This window comes from Psammomys obesus, unplaced genomic scaffold, assembly GCF_907164565.1.
Source record: "Psammomys obesus unplaced genomic scaffold, mPsaObe1.curated_primary_1811, whole genome shotgun sequence".
Classification (NCBI taxonomy): Eukaryota; Metazoa; Chordata; class Mammalia; order Rodentia; family Muridae; genus Psammomys; species Psammomys obesus.
Genome location: NW_026596117.1, coordinates 20,301,156 through 20,323,530, shown reverse-complemented (window position 1 = coordinate 20,323,530; position 22,375 = coordinate 20,301,156). Strand labels below are relative to the sequence as shown.

Here is a 22,375-nt window from a genome sequence, read left to right as displayed (position 1 = left end):
ACACACACACACACACACACACACACACACACACACACACACACACAGAAAACCAAAAAAAAACAACCCAAACAGGAAACATCTCTTAACTAACATAGTACTTGGCAGGTGATAGACAGGTGTCCATCCAGCAACCCAAACCTACAGACTCTACTGGGCTGGCAGAAATCTTCTGCTGGCTTGTCTGGTCTTGCCCCCTTTTCTGGGAAACACCACACTACCCTAATCCACATGACCCTAGATGGCATTTTTTATGAGATGGACCCTCGGCTTACGTTAGCTTCCAATCTCCTCTCAGCAACTAAGAACAGGCAAAGAGAAGCAGGGAAAAAGGTAGAAGTTCGTGTCAACATCACCTCAGGCCCCGCCTGACTGCGCCTGAGATTCAGAGTCCTGGAAGACACTCAAGATGTCTTTTGCTTAAGATCGTTCAGATTGTTTTCTGCTGCTTGTACTCAATGATCTTTGTGTTAGTCAGCTTTTGTTACTATAGCAAAAATACCAGAGCCAGTCAACTGATAAAGAGAAGAGGCTTACTTGGCTCACAGTTTTGGAAGTTCCAGCCCATGATTAGTTGGGTTAGTGGGAGTGTATTGTAGAGCAGAACTGCTCACCTTATGACTGGGAAGCAAAACAGAGAGAAGAGTCAGTAGGAGTCTATCAGGCCATCTCAAGGAGACACCTCCAATGACCTAAACACCCCACACGATAAGCCCTACCACTTAAAAGAGTCTCCACAACTTCTCCATAATACCACCACAGAGAGAAAATCTTGGCGCACAGACCTTGCAGAGACATCATACAGGATCCAAACCTTACTCAGTCTCCAAGATTGTTTTTGCTATCTTGGAGATTACTCTCACCTTGAATAGCAAATGACTCCAAAAGCATACAGCAAAACGAGTGCCTACATTCTCACCCAGCCCACGTCCAGCTGAACCTCTGCTAAGTGGGGATCCAAAAAACGAGGGAGCTGCTTGACAATCAGTTGTAAGTTTAGACCAATGAGACTCATAGATCCCAACCCACCCACAGGCTGGTAGGAGAGATTTGGTGAATAGGGCATAATGCTGGGAAACTAACTGTGGGATCCCACTGAGTTCGTCCGTGAGCCTCAGTTTCCTCTGGGACAATGGTAGCAACATTGATATGAGCCTGCACAGTGCCTAAGGCTCAACTGGGAACACAAAAAACTGCTCTAAGAATCTGAGACAGCAGGAGGTTTGCTGGATGTGGTAACATGGGTGAGGGAAGAGCTTAAAGGGAGCGGGGGCCCATGCTACAGGGCAGGCCTGTAATCTCACTCCTCAGGCAGAAGGATTACAAGTTCAAGGCGCCCTTGGGCTATAAAATGAGTTTAATGTCAATCTGGGCAACTCAGCGAGATCCTGTCTAAAAATAAAACATGAGAAAGACCTGGTTTGTTGCTTAGTGGCAAAGCATTTGTTCTTGATCCAACCACCACCACCACCAGCAGCAGCAGCAGCAGCAGGGGGAAGAAGAGGAGGAAGAGAAGGCAGTGGTGGCCATTGCTGCTTCCAGATGAAAGGGCCCAACAGAATTCACAGCAGAAGGCGCGGGGCAGGGCTCATCCGAGCAGCCACACCACGGCTGGGTTGTACAGATGAGGTCAGTGCCCCGAGGAGACCTAGCTGCTGTGGGGGAGGCCACCCACAGCAGACAGAGGGGAGAGGTACTTGGATCTCCTTCCTCCAGGCTCAAGTGCCTTCTACTGGCCTGACCCAGGCGGAACCTGCAAGTGGTGTGTGGGAGTCAAGAGCCTGACATGACGCAGCACCCACACACCATGCCTGTGCCACCAAGCTCTGGACAGGAGTCGCCGTTGTTCCTCGTTGGCTGGCAATGCTCTCATTTGATGAGCAGGCCAAGGGATGGAGAGGGTCAAGTCAGCTGCCTGGCAACACAGTAAATAAACGGAAGACTGGAATTCGGACCTTGTAAGTCCAGTTCGGTCCTTGTAGGTACAACAAACAAAAGCCCACACTGTCGAAGAGGCGACATCTGCTGTCAGACAATGTGCCCGTAGATGGTGCTAGCGCTTTCACGAGTCATCATTCAAAACCGCACTTAGACTGTTTCCCACAGAGGCTTAGAGCGTGGTCCTGGGCGTTCCCACACCCCCATTGCTTTTCTCCTTGGAAGCTACAAATTCAGGGCCCACTCAGGTTCACACCCAGGCCCAATGGGACATTTTCCCCCTGCAAGCATGGTCACAAGGGTCTGGAAAACCAGACTGCCTGTCTTCATCCTCCATTGAGTATCCGTTCATTAGGAAAGGACTACGGTTTAGCTTTGGACCGTAAGTGTATTCACCTACTTGTGATCCAGCACACGGTGATGGGGATGCTCAGTGGAAGCAGCAAGAGGCAGCTGGCCACGCTGTGTCCACAGTCAGGAAGCTGACAGTGTTCGTGAATGCTGGTGCTCATGACCCCTCCCCAACCGGCCCAGGGAGCCCAACCCACGGGACAGTGCTGTCCACAGCCAGGGTGGGCTTTCCCCTCCTCGGAAGACATTTTCACAGACACGCTTCTGTTTCCATGTGATTCCAAATCTAGCCAAGGCAACCGTGGAGATTAATCAAGACCACAGTAAGTATTCAAGAGTTTAGTTTCTCCCCCCCGCCCCCATAAAAGTTGTTGATATACAATGATGCTGGGAAGTCAAAGAGTACAAGGGTCTAAACCAAGTCCATGGCCACAATGCTTGTCCGACCGTTATGCTGCATCACATCTAAGTCATCCTGGTCTACAACTTCGGAGGACGTGACTTGGAGGACAGTAAAACAACCCAGTTTCAGTTCCACAGTCTTCAAAAACTCATGTGGCTTATGTCACCGTGTCAGAGATGGAGTGTAATTTATACCAAGGTTCTAGCATTGGGATAAAAATGTCTTAAATATAAGGGAAATATGAGAAGAGACCAATTTCTAAAGAAACTAGGCTATAATTTTAGATTCCAAAGGTAGACAGTGACTATAATGTAAAGCTAACAACCCTTGAGGAAAAAAAATGGCTTCCCTGTTTTGAAGTTTATACCTTTGCATCAGTTTCTTTAATTTATTATTATTATTATTATTATTATTATTATTATTATTATTATTATTATTATTATTTAGGTTTCACTATGTAGCCCCGGCTAATGTGAAAGTCACTATGTGGCCAGAATAGTCTTGACCTAGACATTACCCTAGCCTGCTGAGCGTTATTTTCTTGCCAATTATTCTTATTATTGGCCCTATTTCCTATAAAGATGTATTATCTAAAGTATTTATTACTCACAGTTTAGTGGACTTCACGAGTGCTGACATCCTATGCTCTGCATGCTGGTTTGGAAATCGAAAAGTAGAGTTGTGTGTAGTAGTATACACCTTTAATCCCAGCAGCCAGGAGGCAGAGGCAGGTGGATCTCTAAATTTGAGGCCAGCCTGGTCTACAGAATGATTTCCAGTACAGCCAAGGCTGGTGCTCATGACCCCTCCCCAACCAGCTCAGGGACCCCAGCCCACGGGATAGTGCTGTCCACACCACAGAGAAAACATGTCTCTAAATATAGATAGATAGATAGATAGATAGATAGATAGATAGATAGATAGATAGATAGATAAAATAAAACAAATGAAATGAAAGAGAAAAGCATGAGGTGGAAGGGAGCCTGTGTGTCTCCTGAGATGAAGCACCTATCAGCAAATGGCGCACCACAGCCAGGCCCCCGGTTAAAAACATCAGGGAGAAAGAACATCACATCTAAAGACTTAAGACACCACAACATGTTACACATCATCTGGAAGAAGACACAGCTCTCTAGCAAGAACTGTTCACCCATGAAATGAAATAACCCTTCTGGGAGCGGATGATGAATTAGTTCATAAACAGTGTATGTTTTTAACTGGCCTGGGAAAAATACAATAGAGGAGGAACAGTAGGAACCCTATTGGGCAATATTCTGTCTCCAGCCCACTGCACGTCACGCCGTAGTGCAGATAAGCAGAGCACTGGATATGGGCAGGACTGTGGGAAGTCTGGACTTCCCCTTATTCTCTCAGAAGCCATTGCATGTTGGCTCTAAGGCTTCCGCCCCTGCCTAAGGTTCAGAGGATGTATGCTGTCCTGAGTCACACGGGCACAGAGGGCTGGTGGTGGAATCTACCAGGATTGCATCTTACCCAGCGATACTCACAGCACCCCGAGGGAGGGAGCAGATGAAGGTGGAAGAGCAGAGCAGGGAAGAAATGGGAAAGGGAGCATGAGGGAGGGGACCCATTACCCGCAACAACTCCAGAGACCAGCTCCCTACCTCTGGCACCCGTAGGTAGGTGTTACCTGAAAGGAACAGTGGCTTTTGTAGATGTGGTCAGGGTAAAAATTCTTGTGGGGAAGGGGTGTTACCCAAGCTGTCCCAGAGGCCAATCCTAAGTGTCCTGAGAGGCACAGAGAGATGACACACCAGAGGAACTCAGGTACTGTGATGGTAGAGGCTGGCTGATGTGACACAGCCCTCATTAAAGAATGCCAACAGTAAGCAGAAGCTGTAAGAGGTCAGGGACAGGCTCTTCCCTTGAGTCTCCAGAACAAGGGCAGCCCTGGTCATCCCTTGCCTCAGTTCAGTGAGGCCGTGGCTCACCCTCTGGCCTCCAGACTGTGGGTGAGTGAATTCCCGTTGCTTTCAGCCAGTGAGTCTGTGACAACTTGTAAAGTCAGCTTCAGGGAACATATACGCTGACCTGCTGTATGTGTCTCTCAGCTTTGCCCTGTCCTGGTCAGGGACTCCTAACGCCTCATCTGAGGATGCTCACAAACAGTCCTCAGAGTAAGGCAACTGTGTGTTCACGCTGATAAACTAATATACGTGGGTCCAGTGCTGGGACAGCAGTAAGTAGATTAGGTTTCAGACCAGGTTTGCTGCAACACTGAGCAATTTCAGCTAACACTCTGGACTATACTAAGTTTCTATAAAGATTAAAAATGATCAAATAGACAGACTGGAGGTAACCTGTAAAGCACATCGGAACCTGTGAAGCAACCTGTAGAAACACAGTCCTGATTCTTCTCCTTCTCCCCTTCCTTGGACTTTCAAATACTTTACTCAGAGGACTGTGCCGCGGTGAGTCACATGCAGTGCGGCACAAGACATGATGCGGCGTGTCAAGGAATTTACAGTCTGTCTGGGAGGGGCCTCACACCCACAGTGCTCCATGACGCAGAAGGTTGAAGAGATCATCACAGGGTTGCAGTGAAGAAAAGACCCCACATGGTGTGATATGGAATACCCAGCTCCTGGAGAGGCATCACCTCTAGATAGAGGTTTTAAGGACAGTTAGCAATATTGTAGTGCCTACACACAGAATGAGGACAGATGCAAGAAGGGGCACCTCCATCCAACCTTCAGAGGACACTCGACAGAAATGGTGTTGCTTTAAATCGTCGAGATGCCGGGTTTGGTTGTTACCGCAGCACCTGCTAGCCCACACTAACTGATATGAATGCTTAAAAAAAAGGCTACGGAAGAGATGGGAACAGGATTAAGTCATAAGAACAGCAATGTCACATTAACACTTCTACAGAGCTTGCTAGCTAGATCACAAAGTGCATCACGGGACTCATAGAATCATGGAGTTTCTTGCCTCCACCACTTAGTGCAATACAACCTCTGAGGGTGGGACTAAAAAGCTCTCGCTCATGCCAGTGCTTTGGTGCCAAACACAGTGGCCCGTCTAGAGTGAGGGATTAATAAATGCCTATTTAGAAAACATTCGGAGATTTAGCTGGTCCACAAAAAAAGGGAGTTAGGAAGGAAAAGGGAATTACACAGGTCGATGGCTCGAGGTTGGAAAGAAGCATAAAGAGCACCAACTTTGCATCACATCACTTTGGAGTGTACAGGAAACAAATGTGGCTAACATGATGATATAAGCACAGAAAAATACAGCGCCCCCTTCTGGATCATGAAAAGCATCTTCAGGCCCCTGCTCTGATTAACATACTTCTTTGGTGTGACAGGAGGTTCCAAAACTTAAGAGAACGACTAACAGTCATAAGACAAGACATATGCTATTCATTCCCACCTCTCCTTTGTGCAGAACAGCTTCTCAACCAACTTTTGCTTTTACTCTCAACCCCCAGCTTAGTGAATTTAATGAATAGTGTTAGGTTTTTATCTTTCTTATAAATATCTTCTACAGCCTCTGTTATGTCAATAAAAAAGACAAAGCAACTATTAAGCTGGAGGGTAGGTATAGATAAATCAGACTGTTTCCTTTAGGCATGAAAGGGTCACAAGACAATGACACCAGGCCACTGAATTTGTAGGGGAATATATTAAGGAATTTCCCTCCATGTGTTACATATAATGCTCTTAGTAATCGCCGCTTATCTTTGAAATGGAATTCCTGGTGGCAGCGGAAGCTAGCTGGCAAGCGAGCACCTCTGGAGGTGAGCTGCTTTCTGTCACACTTTATTGTTCTCTAATTCATGTAGAAAGCCAAAAGTGTCACTTGCATTGGTCAATAAATACTAACTGGCTGTAGGGAGCTATATATATATATATATATATATATATATATATATATATATTTTAACTTTGCTGTTTGTTGTACTACTCAGGGACTTTGAGGGAGAAGAAAACAACATCCCGAGACACCCCCTTTTCAGAATGCTCTCCACTTCCCAACCTGAAAGAAAGGGGGAGGTCACGGCAAACCTGTACTTTAAACACCCTACTGGATGATGGGGCATTATAACTGTGCTTTATTTATTTATTAAAATTTATATTCTACATGCTTTCTAAAACGAATCACTGGCTTACAATAAAAGGCTCATGTTATATCAAGTTCTTACACTTTTTAAAGAAGTAAAAAAACTTAAAATCAGGCTGAAGGCAGACGAAGTAATTCTAAAAATCATCAAGGGTGAATATTAGAAACCTATCCAATCATTTCTGACCCACCAAAAATGGCTGTGTCACATGGTTCCATGCACAAAAATTACTATGAATGAGAAGCCAACTTGACTTGAAATGTCCTTGTAGAGAGGGAAACACAATAATCGACAATTTTTTTTAAACTAATAAGCAAATTCTTATGTGCAAGTTCTTTAAGACACAGTGTTTTTCTAGAATGTTCCAAAGAAATGTGCCTGTAAGTTTTCAGTTAAAGGGCTATTTTGCCACGTGAAAGGACATTTTCAGTGATGAAACTATCAAACAAGTAGGACTTTCTTCGTAAAAGCTCTGTTCCCCAGGAGTGATGCTTTGCAGGGAAGGGACAGGACAAGGTGCCAGCAAACCGAAGTCTCAACAGCCCAAGACGGTAGACATTAGCGTTCAGACGCATGTTTTTTTTTTTTTTTTTTTTTTTTGTGTTTTCTAACCTGGCAGAAATTCAGATCCACTTATGGCTCACTGTCATGAAGCCAATGGTGTTTGATGCTCATGAATATCATGTGTAGGACATCTCAGAGGCTGTAAAGAACTGCGGCAGATGTTGGGGCTCTCCCCCAGAAGTGAGGATGGCAGGAAGTGGATTCTACAATCATTTGAGCATGGAACTTTTTCCCCCCCTTAATCACCAATATTGAGATGTACGATATTCTAGCTCAAAAGCTTTTGGGGAAGTTGACTAAAATCCACGCTCTTCAAGATATGGCTCCTTAGTGGCTACAAATTACATGTACGAAAAGCAACCAACAAAACAGGGAGGGCAAGCACTGTTGTATTAAAGTTTTGATGGTTACATGTGAGGAGAGGGAGAAGGATTGGTCGTAACACACACTACTCCTATAAGTTATGACAAAAAAATAAAACGCAATGACCCTAAAGTCATGAGTATTAAGAAAAGACAGAACTTCATATAGCCTTAGAATAACTATCCTTGCAAAATCTGTTTCCGTGTGGGAAGAGACACACACTTACAGAGTCAGTTCAATAACCCTGCCCTCAGCGAAGCAGAGGGAAAGCGTCCTCCATGGCGGCTATGTCCAGAGCAGGGCATGGCATGTGCAACCCAGGGGAACAGGCTACACGAAGAGTCCTTGGGAACTGAGCAGCTAGCAGGCACGGTAGCACGTGCTTGACGTCCTGGCACTGTAGAAGTGGAGGCCGGAAGACGATGAGCTCCAAGAGGAGGCAGAGTTCTAGGCTAGCCTGTGCTATCTAGCTGAAAACTGTTAATACTATCAAGATACTGAAAACACCTCTAACTCCCCTAAATTCTTTCTTTTCCCCCCAAAGGCTCTTCTAGCCTCTTTGTAATCTCTGCCTACTGTCACCTCTGGGCAATTACCTTGCCTTTTTTCCCCCCTAAGAATTTTACATTAAGAAAGTCATATAGGGTATGTTATTTTTCTTGGTGTGTGTGTGGGGGGGGGGACTTGTTTCTTCTTTCATCAGATATAATTGTTTTGAGAGTCGGCATGTTGCTGTGTGAATCAGCAACTCTCTGCTCTCTACCCACCTGCTGATGGGTATTGGGACTAAACACAGCTTTGGCTGGCTCTCTACTCATGAGAAGCCAAGGCTGGAGAGGCGCCAGCTGGAGAGGTGCTACCAGTAGTGCAGGTCCACATCTGTAGGGAGCAAGATGGCTTTCAACTCCTGGTGGCCCTCCCTTCCCCTTTTGGCTCTTTCCTTTCCTAGGAGCATTCTTCCAGGGTACTCTCCAAAAAACAGCCCAAGGCCTGAATGCCCAGTTGGAGTTACAACCTAGAAACATGGGTCCTGGCATCTGAATCCAAAGGTTGTGAACAATGAGGGAGGGAAGGCAGCATGGCTCTCTCGTCCTTGGAGAGGCCAGCGAGATCAGAAACGAGGGCCAGTGAGAAGGACAGCCTTGGTGACCCAGGTGTGATGGATGACAGCAGTGTCATGACCCCAGTGACTGGCTGGGAATCCCTTATGAGATACTGTTCATAAATTGTCACTTTTCTCTATCAAAACCCAAGTCTTCCAAGCACCATCTATTCTAGGGCCTTAATTCCCAGCTCTGATACTTAGACGCCCAGTCCGGCTTAGTGACAAGCCTGAGCCATCCCAGGGGCTTTGAAACATGTTGGTTTTGGAAGAGGTTTCAGATCTCTTTGAGGAGCTCTGTGTAGGGGTTTCAGATCACTTGCCACCATCACAGTAAACCAGGAAGTCACAACTTTTACAGAAAGTCAATGTCAGAATAATGCTGACCATCCATGTTAAATTTTTTTCAAAAAATAAAAAATAAAATATATATATATATATATATATTGAGACAGAGCCTCACTATGTAGTCCTGGCTGGCCTGAGGCTCACTATATAGGCATGTGAGCCTTAAACCCACTAAGTTCTGCCTGCCTCTGCCTCCCGAGTGCTGACATTATAGTTGTGCACTTTGTCTGTTTGTTTGTCTAGACACGGTCTCCCACATCCCAGGATGACCTCAAGCTGTCTGTGAAGTTAAGGGTGGCTTTGAACTAATCTTCCTGCCTCCATTCCCCAGAGCTGGGATTACAGGCGTGTCCCACCCAAGTCCATTATGCCACTGTTGATTTCATGTAGGGATTAGCGCACTAGGCAAGCACTCTACCAACTGAGCTACGTAACCAATTCCTAGTTGACCATCTGAGACAGGAACTGCAATGACTGAAGGTCTGCTCACAAAAGCTCCAACCTTCCCTGTTCTCAGACACTCATCCTCACTTATGAGCGTTTCAGCCACTGCTCTAACCAAGACTACTTCTCGGAATGCCCTGAGATGGTACCCTGAAGACTGGTTTGGAAAATGGCCATAGCCAAAAGAACATCTCCTCCTCACTGCTTCCGGAAAGGCCACCTTGTCACTGGGCTCAGGACTCAGGATTTGAAAGATGGACATTTTTCAGGGATTCCCCCGAACTTGTCTGCATCCTCTAGAAACAGCAGGACAAGCCCCTGGCTGGTGCTGAAACCCACACAGGGCACTAGGCAAAGAGTAGATCCAGAATCACCAAGATGGATGGGGCACTTCTCCCAAGGATTTGGCCTCTGTAGTCACCATTATCGACAGTGCCACCGTGATGGATGTGACTGAAATTGTCCACCTGAATTCCCCAAGGGGACGTTCTCTAGGCAATCACTTTCAATGCCTTTCCTTAAAGGTTATGCTATGCTCAATGTTCAGCCACACCTCGGTGGGATTAATACGAGGTAAGGAAGCCACTTGTGAAGAGATAAAACATCCCTACAGTGTAAGTCAGCAGAACAGTCAAGTAAATCCATCTGCTTATCCTGAGGTTGTATTAAAAAGAAATTAGCTGTAGAGGTCACGATAATCCTGTGGCACAGGGAGAGACTTAGTATTCTTTCTCCAAAGGCTTCTCTCCCTGAGGCTTGGCTGTAGACACCCCAGATTAAACTTTCATCAGCAGAGCTTGGGGTTCCATCAATCTTTTATTACTGCCTGTTTCACTGAATCCTCGGTTGGATGGCATTAGGAAACTACCTCCCATAGGAGACCCAGCGAATTACATCTAGGAAAAGCAACGATGGACAAGCAAAAAAATAGGTGACTTTCAGATTAGCTAAAAAAAATAAAAAAAGCTAAAGGTCGGGTAGGGTGGGGACGGGACAGATAGCTCAGGGGTTAGGAGTGCATACTAACTCTTGCAGAGGAGTTGAGTTGAGCGTCCCAGCAACTACATCAAGTGGCTCACAACCGCCCGTAACTCCAGCTCCAAGGGATCTGATGCCTCTGTCCTCCACAGGCACACACTGTGGACATACCCACGCCCACATATATAATTCAAAAATCTTTTAAAAATCAATCAAACAGAAAAGCAACTGCCTCATTACTTCTAACTCCCTGTCATCTCAGGTAGAAATACCCACGCTCATTGACAATTCCTAACGTTTTTTAAAAGGAATTTCCTCAGCCCAAGTAACACTTGCATGCTCTACTATGCAAGTAAGGGCTGGAAGCAATAGAAATAAGGGATCATGGGTTAAAGCAAGCCTTTCTTCTTTTAAAGGTGTTTGTCCTGTGCCGCTCTGTCATAGTGACTGAACGCTGACTGCTACCCCACCCCTAGCATGCACAATGTGTGACACGGGCTGGTAAGGATGAATGAAATTGCCATAGCCGCTCATTTAAAATAATCCTCTCTAATGCACTGTGCTGTAATTTGAATATGAAATGTCTTCCAAGGGCTCCTATGCTACCCAGGGCTCAGTGCGACCCTGGGCACTGCTGAGAGGTGGTGGAACCGTTAAGACTGGGGCCTGCTGGGACGACGAATGGTCACTGGGGGCATGCTCTTAAGGAGATATTGAGACCCCAGCTCCTCAGCGTGCTCTTTGCTTCCTGGCCACAGGTTAATACCATCACCAAGGCGTAAAAGCAACAGAGCCAAATTAACACAGGCTTAAGCAAACCTTTCCCCCCTTTTAAAGATGATTATTACAGGTATGTTGTCACAGTGAGGGAAAGCTGACTGGCACCTCCACTGCAACATAACAGACTGTATTAGCAGATGCCTCTCCTAGCCTGTGCCAGTTCATTTTTAATTCATGTCGACAAAGGCCAGGCAGGACCATTTAAAGAGCAGAAACAACGCAAGTTATATTTGAAAAGAGAAAAAGAGGAACTGTGGCTGGTGACTCAGAGGCCATGAAGAGAAGAAATTCTCATGAGGGCGGTCATTCCAGGACAGGGCTCTGATCTCCATGGTTAGGGGAGCCCACGAAAGAAGCTGGGGATAGTAAAACTAAGACATTTGGAGGAGTTCCATGGAGCCAAACTGAGCCAAAAGAATTTCCCCCCTTTTTAAAAGGTGGTTATCTCATGCATTTTTGTCATAGCGATAAAAAGCTGACACCCCTTCTCCCAATGGGACCAACGTGGTATAGCGAAACAAGAGTTTAGTTTGTGGCTGAAGAGTGAGTTTAAGGCCTGAGCAATGTAAGCAATTGATACAAGTCCTAAAGTAAAAAGTGGAGAGAGGGCCAGGGATACAGCTCAGGGGTAAAGCGCTTGCCTAGCATGGTGGGGCCTAGGTTTAATACCTAGTGCTTCAAAAGAATGAGGGGGTGGGGGTGGGGTAAGTTGGAGTTGGTGTTTTTCCTCCCTAATTAAATAATTGCATTATTGTCAAGACCCAACCAAAACTAAGCAGTGATTTCAAAAGAAACCAAAACAGAACAGCAAGACCAGAAACAAGAACACGCACACTATGTGTGGTATGAAGCCTCTAAAAGCAACTCGAACCAAAGACAGTCATAAAACCCACTGGGGACGGCCTAGGGGAAGAGAGTATTCACGAACAGCCAGCACAATACTTTATTGTATATTCGTTGGCTCAAGAGTTCCTGTAGATCAAAACCAGAGAGAACTAAGCCAGAGATAAACCATCATTGTTTAGGAACAATCTGTGACACACCAAGATCTTATTATAATTAGTCAGAAAAGACATCTATGAAGCATTTCCCAGGAGAAGAAGGTCTGCTGTACAACCCCCCCCCCCCCACCACACACACACAGTTTCACAGGCTACACATTCAACCTGAGTCAGAAGGGACCAGCTACTAAAACACACAATGCCGTTGATGGCTGCTATTAATTATACAGAGGTTCTGTCTTCATTAGGACAGAGCCACGGGGGTCTCCACTTACAATCATTATTTATTGAATACAATCAGATTTTTCTCAATAAACAAACCCCAGCAATGCGGTGCTGCCAATAACGTAAATGAATGAGTTTACTCCCCGAGCAGCCCTTTCCCGCAGTGTGCGTCACATGAATGCGTACATGAGGAAAACTGACATATATCCTCCCACCTCCACCCCCTCTCCCACACCCCATGCAAAGACTTGGTCCTCAACTTACAGAGCCGTTGGGAAGACACAGACCTTTAAGAGGTAGGGCCTGGATGAAAGCATTCTGGTCATGTAGGCACAGGATCCTGATGGGAACCCCATCTCTTTCTCCCTTTGGTTCCCCAGACATGATAAGGGAAATAGCTCCCCTAACCACACTCCCCTCAGGATGTATGGGCCACCTTGCCACAGTCCTTAAAGCAACTGTGCTAAATGGTCACGAATGGCACCCTTTCCTTTAAGACAACTGATTACTGGAGACATTTTGTCACAGTGGCACAAAACTGACTAATAAAAAATATTCCGGTGTAGACTGCAGTGCAGAGCTTCAGAGGGGGAGGTCCAGAGTACAAACAGGACCTGTCCCTTTGTTTTACACACCTTCCCAGGTGACTCTAGCGCAGTGGTTCTCAACCTTCCTAATGCTGTGATTCTTTGGTACGGTTCCTCGTGTTGTGGTGACCCCCAACCATAAGAGTATCGTGTAGCAACTTCATAAATATAATTTTGCTACTGTGATGTAAATATTTGTGGAATTTGCCAAAGGGGTCACGACCCACAGAATGAGAGCTGAGTCCCTTTGCCTATGGCTATCTTACATGTTACACCAGCATGAAAGTGTCCCATTAATAAGATCTGAAGCCCTGACAATCCCATCCATCCCCTTTCCTCACAGGGAACAAGAAGACTTAGCAGGCTCTATTGCCTTTGGCCAATGGATACAGGATCCTAGAAGATGGGTTCATATCATATGGGAAAAAAAGGGGGGGGTTGTCTCTGCTAAAGTTCCTTTAGGTTGAGAGACTGGCTTTTTAAAATTTTTTATTATTGACACATTATTTTTTATTTTTGACACTTTTATTAAAGAATAAGGCGAAAGTTGCTTTTCGTGGTGTAAAACTGCTGAGTTTACAGTCTACATAGGGTTTGAAACAGGGAGGTGATATCCTTCCTGCTTCCTGCTGGAATGGTGGCCTGGTAGGCCCCGGGGACCAGTGAGAGGTGGTTCTCTGGTCATCTGCATCAGTGACATCCACACACCCCAGGGCGTCCTCGTTTACACAGTGATGAGGGTTCTACACATCAGTCTAGCTGCTACCTGGGGGAGTACATGACATCTAAAACTCAACTCCGTCTCTGGGGGGCTCCATATCTGTCTCACCGTGATCAAAGGAGTCAAGGTGTGGTGTGGCCAAGAAAGAGGAGGCAGCCCTGCTTTGCCAGGCAGTAAAGCAAATGAGTTCCCCAAAAATCCCCAACAAAGAAGGTACTCCTCCTTAAGCCAGGGCAAGGCTGCAGCCAAAACTGAAACCCCATAAGCAAACCCCATAAAGCCAACATCAGAGGCAACCCCAACTCCTTACCTAGTTCATAAGACTTTTCCGAGAGCCCAGGAAGATAGTCAGTGGGATGTCATCACCCCCATACACCCCCCCCCCCAGATGACTGCTTCATCCAAAGTAAAACTACTACCCAATTTGTTCCAAGGAAACTGAAGTCACTTGAAAGCCTTAGGAAAACGCTAAACCCAAAACACTTGCAGAAACTGAAGATTCACGGCTCAGTGGGTGCAAGGTGCTATTGGAGAAGGTCTGTGCCCTTTCAGCCTGGCACACATACTTTTCTTACTCATTTTAAACACATCAAGAAACCCCCCAAGAGATGCCATTTTCTCAGCAAGGAAAGTTACAAAAGAGAATGCAAAATGGCCTTGTTTTCTCGAGCAAAATGAAACACTGTTATGTTTTATTCATGCAAAGTGAAAACCCCTTTCCTCTGCAGCATTACAAATTGAATTTGCTCTTGTAAATTGCTGTTAAGGAAAAAAGAATCAAAGGCAAAGGAAAGTTAAATATATGTACCCGAAATACGAAGGCTCCTTCTTGCAGGGCACGAAAGCTCAGGGGACCAATGGGAAGAAACAGAAACTTGAAGAGGCAAACTTGCTTCTTTATTTATTATTCCAGATGACATCTGGCTCGAACCCCCACCTCTAACCACAGACACATATGAAGGCCCTGACCTTGTAGGGAGCGGCACCAAGGTAACACCAAATAACTCACACTGTGCTCTTTGGCAGGTGGGGATGGGAGTTGGGGGTGGGGCTGTGAGGGGCTCCTCCTGCTCTGTAGGTCAACTGATTGAATCAGAGCTTGCAAGGGTTTCTTTTCCCCTATCCCCTGCGATCAAATATCCTCAGAGCAAGGGAAGGATGACTCTCCCCACCCCCACCCCCAGTGCCTTGAATGGAAGCCATGTAATTAGCTGCATCTGCTAAGTACATGTTTCGTTAAAAAAAAAATCAAAAGTAAAACATTCATTAACCACTTGCATGTTTTCATCATCGTGCCAGTTATTATACACACTGGCTGGCGCACTATACACATGTGCCTCTGTCCCTGTCAGTATGTTCATTCCTCGGATGAGAGGAAACGAGGCGCAAAGAGCATGAACGATTTTGCCATCTAGAATCCAAATCATGTTCTCTCATGCACACGCAGCTATGGGATTGATTTTAAAGAAATGGTGCAGGCGGAAAACTTGCATCAGTAAAATCTAGCCGTAGAAATACACGACAGGGCTACGGATGTGCCACCAAAGTCACTTGCTCAGCGTGCTTGGGGCATTCGGTCAAGAGCCACTGCAAGTAAAACTGAAGACAGATCTGAATGCACACTGCTACTTGTGGGAATACATAATGGTCTGCACTCCGGCTCCTGTTATGCAGACAGACAAGGAGGACAGAAATCAGGAAAGTAAGAGCTCTCTACGAAGAGAGCTTTCACTGGAGTGGAGGCAAAAACTCCAGGACGACAGCCCCGCCACAGGAACACAGGCATGTAAGTCATCTATGTACTCACTCACCCCAGAGCACCTGGCCCCGCTTTCAGGCTCCTCACTCCGGTATAGATAGCTCAAAGAAGCTCTGTGCTCCCAGGAAGGTTCACGCCAACCGGCACTCAGAGAACCCTTCCTCACATCCGCCTCCGGTGTTGATGCTTGCTCTATGACTGTCAGATACTTAGCGGCAACCCTTCTTTTCTGGGTCAGGACGTGGACAGTGGTCAAAGACAATCAAATGGGCTGCTGCTTAGTGTACAGGACTAAGGCAGACCCTTCCCTTATAAAGGACTGTGTGGCCCAATTTCAAACAAACAAACAAACAAACAAACAAACAAACAAACAAACAAACACACAAACCAGAATGTCCAGGAAGGACATCTCTTTGACACCTAAGGTTTTTGTCTACTTTTGGAACATTTTTGTCTACCTTCAATAACATGATACTTTTTAAGGGTTCAACTCTTTGACCCAAGATGCTAGAAGAGGCCCCTGTACCTTGGGAATTGCCAAAAATGGACTATGACATAAGCACCAACTGCATGGAGCTTTGTCTGACCATTTCACAATGGGGTTCAAGTACAATGTTAGCGATGACAGCTGCTAAAGCTATGAGCTATGACCATGGGCTTGAAAATCGTCAGAACATTGGTTTCCTGCCACGCTGGAGAACAAAAGATTCACAGTCCTTGTGGCAACTCATTTTCAGTAGAGTTTCATAAAAACACACATGGAATTCAACTGTTACAACCGTACATTTCAAGTGTTAAAAAAAAAAAATTAGCCAAATCCAAGCCCCTAATTCTCATGACTTAAAAATCAAAGGTTTGGGCCTGTGTGCGTGACCTTATCCTTCAAACAGGCCTCCTCTGAAGAAACGGCACTAGTGGCGTGAATCTGAGGTCGCCAGAATGCAATCAAGTACGACACTGATTAGAGAAAGAATGGGGAGAAGAGAGAAATAAAGGGGTACAGATTGTCTGATGAGTTGGGAGGACCGAAAGGCCGGAGTCAGAGTTGACAAAAGTTTGAGGGACAGAAGCCAGGGAGGAAAAGGCCCGGGATACCTCGGGAGGCAGGGAAGCAGAGTAGAGACTCTCTCTGGGCTGGTCCAGCTCTAATCAGTTTCTGCTGAGTTTTATAGGGAGAGAGGTCAGGGTCAGGCTTTGCGAGCCCAGGCACTCACCGGCCATTGTCTCGGCCCACACCCCACACTCGGATGCTCACGATGGGCTGGGAGTGTAGCACGGAACGGTCCATGGGGTCCACCAGGCTGAGCATATCGTTTTCCAGGATCAGATACATGTCTTTACCCTGGGAGCGAAAGAGAAAACATGGAGGCCTTATATCTGATGTGTCCCAGACTGCTTTCTAGCCAGCTCCTATCTTTAACTATTTACACTTCTGGATCTAGACAAATCACTAACAGGAATGTCCCAGAGAATCTTCTTTTATGAACCGCAACCTACCTCAGCCTCGGATAGCTGCCCCCTCACCATTCCTCATGCCAAGGACCCACTCTCCTTCCCTGATCCATAGCCATGTCCATCTCCTCCACTTTCCCACCCTATGTCCCTGGGATGTGGCCGGCAAAGGACAGGCATGGCTTTGCAGTACTTCTCATTACCAATGGCAAGGCACTTCTTTGTGCTTGTTTACTGAATGTCTGGCATTACACCGAATGCCTGAGGCTCTTAGAACTCTCAATTGCCCAGTGAGAGCTTGGCTTACGGTCTCCAACTGGTAGTTGGGGAAACTGAGGCCAAGGGCTAACTACCTGTCCAGGATGATGCAAAGGCTGCAATGGGCACTGCCATTATACTGGGAAGGAGACTTTTTTTCAACTCTGTGCTGCAGTTTGGATTTGTAGGGCTCAGGTCCTCTCTCCCAATACAGGTTGGCTCCCTAAGGGTGGGCACACTGGCTTATGTAACCTTATTCTCCTCCCTCCTGCAACCCTCACGCACATTTTTAAGGAACCATTAACCATCTGTTGTACATCTGAAAGATGGTCTCTCAAGAAGGCAGCCCACATGGCGCCACCCTGAAGCCAGGGAAGCCTGCCTGGATTGAACCATGAGCTGTCTTGGTGAGGCTCCAATCCCAAAGGGACGGATCGGTTGCTCTTGGTACCATTTCTGAGAATGACGTGATCGGTTGCTCTTGGTACCATTTTCTGAGATTGACGTCAAAGGTTCTTAGGATGACTGAGCTGTGACGCCTGCGGTGGCAGGGACGGGTAGATAGTGCCTCTGCTGGATAGTGTTTAAGCTGTGGCCAGTGTCTGCAGCTTGGATTCAGAAGGATCGCAAGCCTTCTCTCAAGAGCAGATAAACCTTTTGCAGATGAAATAACGAACAAAACTGTAACTTGCCCAGACTTGTGTGGCCAAAGCTTATTCCACAGAGCCTGAACAATGAATTGCCTGCTGCCTCAAACCTATGGTTAGCTGCAAATGTCTGCCATTCGTGCTACCATAGCTGAGGATAGGAAAGCTAGCATTTTGACTGGAAGAGAGCAAAGGCTGTTAAACTTCTTGTTCAGAGATGTGTTGTGACAGAGTTGGTCCTGGGTGACTGGATGGGAGACTGGGTGTCTCCCCTGAGAGACAGTGAAGTGAGAAGTCTCAACAAGGGTTTTCTTGCAAGGGAGAAAACTCTTCTTCCTCTTCTCCCATGCATGGGATCAGAGAGTCTGGTTAGCAATTCCAGCCCTATAGCCAGGCCCTCCGTTGGGACAGACTACTTCGGGGAGGCCTGGGAACCTGTGATGCGCTGTAGTTGAAACTGACAGTGGACTTTCAAACAGTCTGGCCTGAAAGCAAGGTTTCCTACCCATGTTCTTCTAGCTTTGCTGGTGAGATGCACGCCAGGCACTATTTAAGACACTCTTGATATATTCTGCAGGTCACAGAGCATGAGTATGGCGTTACCTGTTTGATGTATTCTCAAATGCAAATCTGGGGGATTTTCTCATTACTTTCTACTCAGATATTATCTCTTATCTATCCTAGCCTTTGATGGCTGAGCCATCTCTCCAGCCCTCAGAAATTATCTTAACTAATAGTTCCAAGTAGATTCACTTTATTAGCAGTCAGACAACATGTGGGCACTGATTTTACAGCTTATGTGCAATGACTGCCAGGTTCCAAACCAAGAATGCTAAGGGCAATTAGTCATCTTTCAGAGCAGAAGCGCAGGTGTGGGAATCACAGATCACTCTGAGAGTCATGGTTTGCTAATAGACAGGTATTGCATTGTGCACACGTAAACGGGAAGGCTTCCGAGCTATGAAAGTTCACTGAGGATTAGAGGGTCAGGGAGCTCATTCAGTCATTGAGAAATGTTCTTTCCTAGGGTGCCTGGTCCTGAGTGGCAGGTGTGTGTGTGTGTGTGTGTGTGTCTGTGTGTGTGTCTGTGTGTGTGTGTTCAACTGACAGCATCTGCCCATTGCCATCGGCAAACACACTGCGCTCCTAACTACAAGATCTCCCAGAGCCCCAGGTTTAACAAAGCCTGGCAGAGCAAAGGAAAGTAGCTACTGACCATCCCCACAGGTGACTTACCTCTCCCCAAATGCCAACTGTGTCCCGGATGTCATTTTTGCAGTAGGAGAGCTGCCGGATGCAGTTGTTGACAGCGACGCTGCTCTTCCCAGGGGCGAGGTCTTCCTCTGCCATCTCTACCCAGCCCAGGGAGCGCACGGCGAAGCACTGGAAGACAAAGTCGGAAGGCAGAAAGTGACTCATCGGTTGGGTCAGTCTGTGTCGTGTTACTCGGAGCAAACTACGGGGTCTGCTCCGTGCTCCTTTTGTTGGCTGGTCTTCCAGCTCACTTAGCAAATCCGCTGCTGCTGGAAGATGAAATGCTGACGGTTTGTACAGCAGCACCCAATCCCGAAGTGACTGTGGATCACATGGAGCCGAGAAGTATCTTTTAAGCACAGATCCCACGTATTCTCTACCACATAGAGGTAGTTTATTTATTGTTCCCTGTCTTTTCTAAAGTTCTAGTCTTCATTGTTCCCCTTTAACCTGAAAGTCATTATGTGCTTATTTTATGCTACCAGACGAGAAACATAAGCACTAACCCAGCTGCAAACCCTTCAATCTATATTGGTGACCTGACTGCCTGAAATGCTGGGGAATAGTGGTAGAAAGGCTGTGGGAACAACCAATTACTATCCGATTGATCTTGAGGCCCACTCTGTGAGATGAAACCCACACCCAACACCGCTCAGGTGGCCAAGACCCTAAGACTAGATAGGCCAGAGACCTACAAGAAAATGACATACTACCGTTCTGCTAATGGAACACAGCAACAAAATGACTCCTGAGGACATTCAACTATACGCATAGAACAGTGCCTCGCTCTGCCATTATTAGAGAAGCTTCCTCCTGCAGTAGATGGACTGAACATAGAGACCCAGAGCCAGACAGTGTGCAGAGACCCTGGAACACTCAATCCTAAATGGGATGTCTCCATCAAATCCCTCCTCTCAGGGCTCAGGGAACAGTGCGGGAGAGGAGACAGAAAGATTTTAAGTTCTAAAGGAGATGGAAGACACCAAGTCCTTCTAGATACAACAGGTCTGATACACATTTGAACTCACAGAGCCTTTGGCAACATGCTTAAGGCCTGTACTGGTCTAAGCCAGATGGGGTCCTAGATTGCCCTTAAGGGCAGGCCCTATGCCCAGCAGTAGCTGGTCAACAGAAAATGAACTCAATAGTATTTTGGAAGGTTGTTTTCTTTGTCTTATAATGCTATGGCCATTTTGTTTCCTCTTACAGGTCTTGTACTTATACATTATGGTTTTTGATTTTGTGTTTTTTTATGGAATCTCCTGTGTGTGTGTGTGTGTGTGTGTGTGTGTGTGTGTGTGAGAGAGAGAGAGAGAGAGAGATAGAGTGAGTACGTGTTTCTGTATGTGTTTCTTTTGCTTTTTCTTTGGCTCTTTTAAATTTTAATTTTTTTGTTCATTTGTTTTGTTTTATTAAGGTTTGTTTTTATTTTATCCCATCTTTATTATTATTTTCATTTTTAAAATACACCTGTTTGTTTTCTAATGAGACAGCAAGAAAGGGTGTGGATTTGGGTGAGTGGGGAGGATCTGGGAGGGTCAATTAATCCCAAGACATGAAACATAGAATACATCATGGGCAAAGCTCTTCATCTCGAGATCTGCTGTCTTCAGATAATTTGAATTCTGTTTTCTCAACCCTTCCAGCATCTCAAGGTCACCTCAAAGCTATGTACCAGTTGAAACAAAACAAAACAGAAAAAAAAAAAAAAAAAAAAAAAAACACTCCAGAGCCAGGTGGGACAGCCAGCCAGCCACAATCTTCCTTGAAAGCGAAGAAGCTGGCTCTTAAAAAGAAGTTGCCACGTTTCTAAATGTGAACCTGAGAATGAAATCAAGAAATGTGACAATCTATCCCAATGTGACGAACACTGAGTCTCCACACCAGCGCCATGAAGGGTGGGCATCTCCTGCTCAAGTTGCTAATCACATCTGAGGAAAACTCAACAAAATGCGAAAGACAGAAGTGACCCATGATGCATACCACTCGCAGATGCTCTCGGCCTACAGGGCAAAGCTGGGCAATGGCTGCTCACTGCTGTGCGGTCAATGCATGCATGAGCAGCATCTATACGAAGAAATCCCGAAGGGAAGGCAGTCCTGGAGGCTGTACAAGCTACTCAGCTGTCGGTGTTCTGGAGAGCAGATGTGGCAGCGCTCCCCCACTTCCAGTTGTTCCGCATGTGTGAGTGAGCTGCCGGGAGGTGAAGATACTTGTCTACTGGGCTGGCCTGCCTCCCCTGCGGCTCTGCTTCCTCAGCCCCCAAACCAAACCCTATTTCTCTGGGGGACTAGTCAGAAACACCCAGGCACACATCACCAAACACCTACTTCCTGGGTCTGAGCTCACAGGCATCCTGACTATTTCTCCAGGGAGCCAAGGAAGCTCAAATCTGTCTCTCCCTCTGGTTCCCAACACAGACTCTTAGTAAAATCAGTGTCACCCCTAACACACCTTGGCCTTTAAACCTTGTCAGTTCCCTCCTGTCTCTAAAAGAACTGACTTGTTTGGATGACACTTACGTGCACTGCAGTCACTTTATTTATTTATTTGTGCATTTTCACTTACTAATGTTTGTGTGTGTCTGTGCGCACAGGCACACACAGATAGCACAGGCCTGGGATTCTTCGGCTTTTGGGTACTACTCTTACGTGCAGGTGCGTATGTGTAGAGGCCAGACGTAAGTGTTGGGCGTCTTCCCCACCCTTTCTCCACCTCATTTTCTGGAGCAGGATCTCCCATTGAATACAGTTCACCAAATCAGGATGGCTGGCCAAGAAACAGGTCCCCACCTCCTGTCCACCCAAAGACTATTTCCTTTTGAGTATATCAAAAGGGTCCATGTCCAGGTCTCAGCATCCACAGCAGTGGCTAAATTCACTAGGGTTTCGACCAAGATAAATATGTATTCATTGTCCAAGCCAGCACTCTTGAGGGCATAAGGAAGCGGTTCTTCATTAACGATAAGGAGGGTAAAAGAATACCGTCTACCTTTTACCCTTCGAGTGCAAGAACACATGGATTTCAATCCAAACAAACTCGGTAAAACATAATGGTATTTTTCTTGGCAATAATAATAATAATAATAATAATAATAATAATAATAATAATAATAA

The 22,375-nt window shown here is 46.2% G+C and overlaps 1 protein-coding gene across 6 annotated transcripts in view; it reads right to left on the bottom strand.

The window, feature by feature from the left end:
* Apbb2 (amyloid beta precursor protein binding family B member 2) overlaps positions 1-22,375 on the bottom strand; it is a 306,075-nt gene that overhangs the window by 44,222 nt on the left and 239,478 nt on the right. For all 6 annotated transcript variants that reach the window (XM_055629150.1, XM_055629154.1, XM_055629153.1 and 3 more), the window contains 2 exons: positions 19,242-19,388; positions 16,863-16,990 (listed from right to left, as the gene is read on the bottom strand). In XM_055629150.1, coding sequence (XP_055485125.1) covers positions 16,863-16,990; positions 19,242-19,388 — 275 coding nt within the window. The remainder of the gene's footprint in view (positions 1-16,862; positions 16,991-19,241; positions 19,389-22,375) is intronic.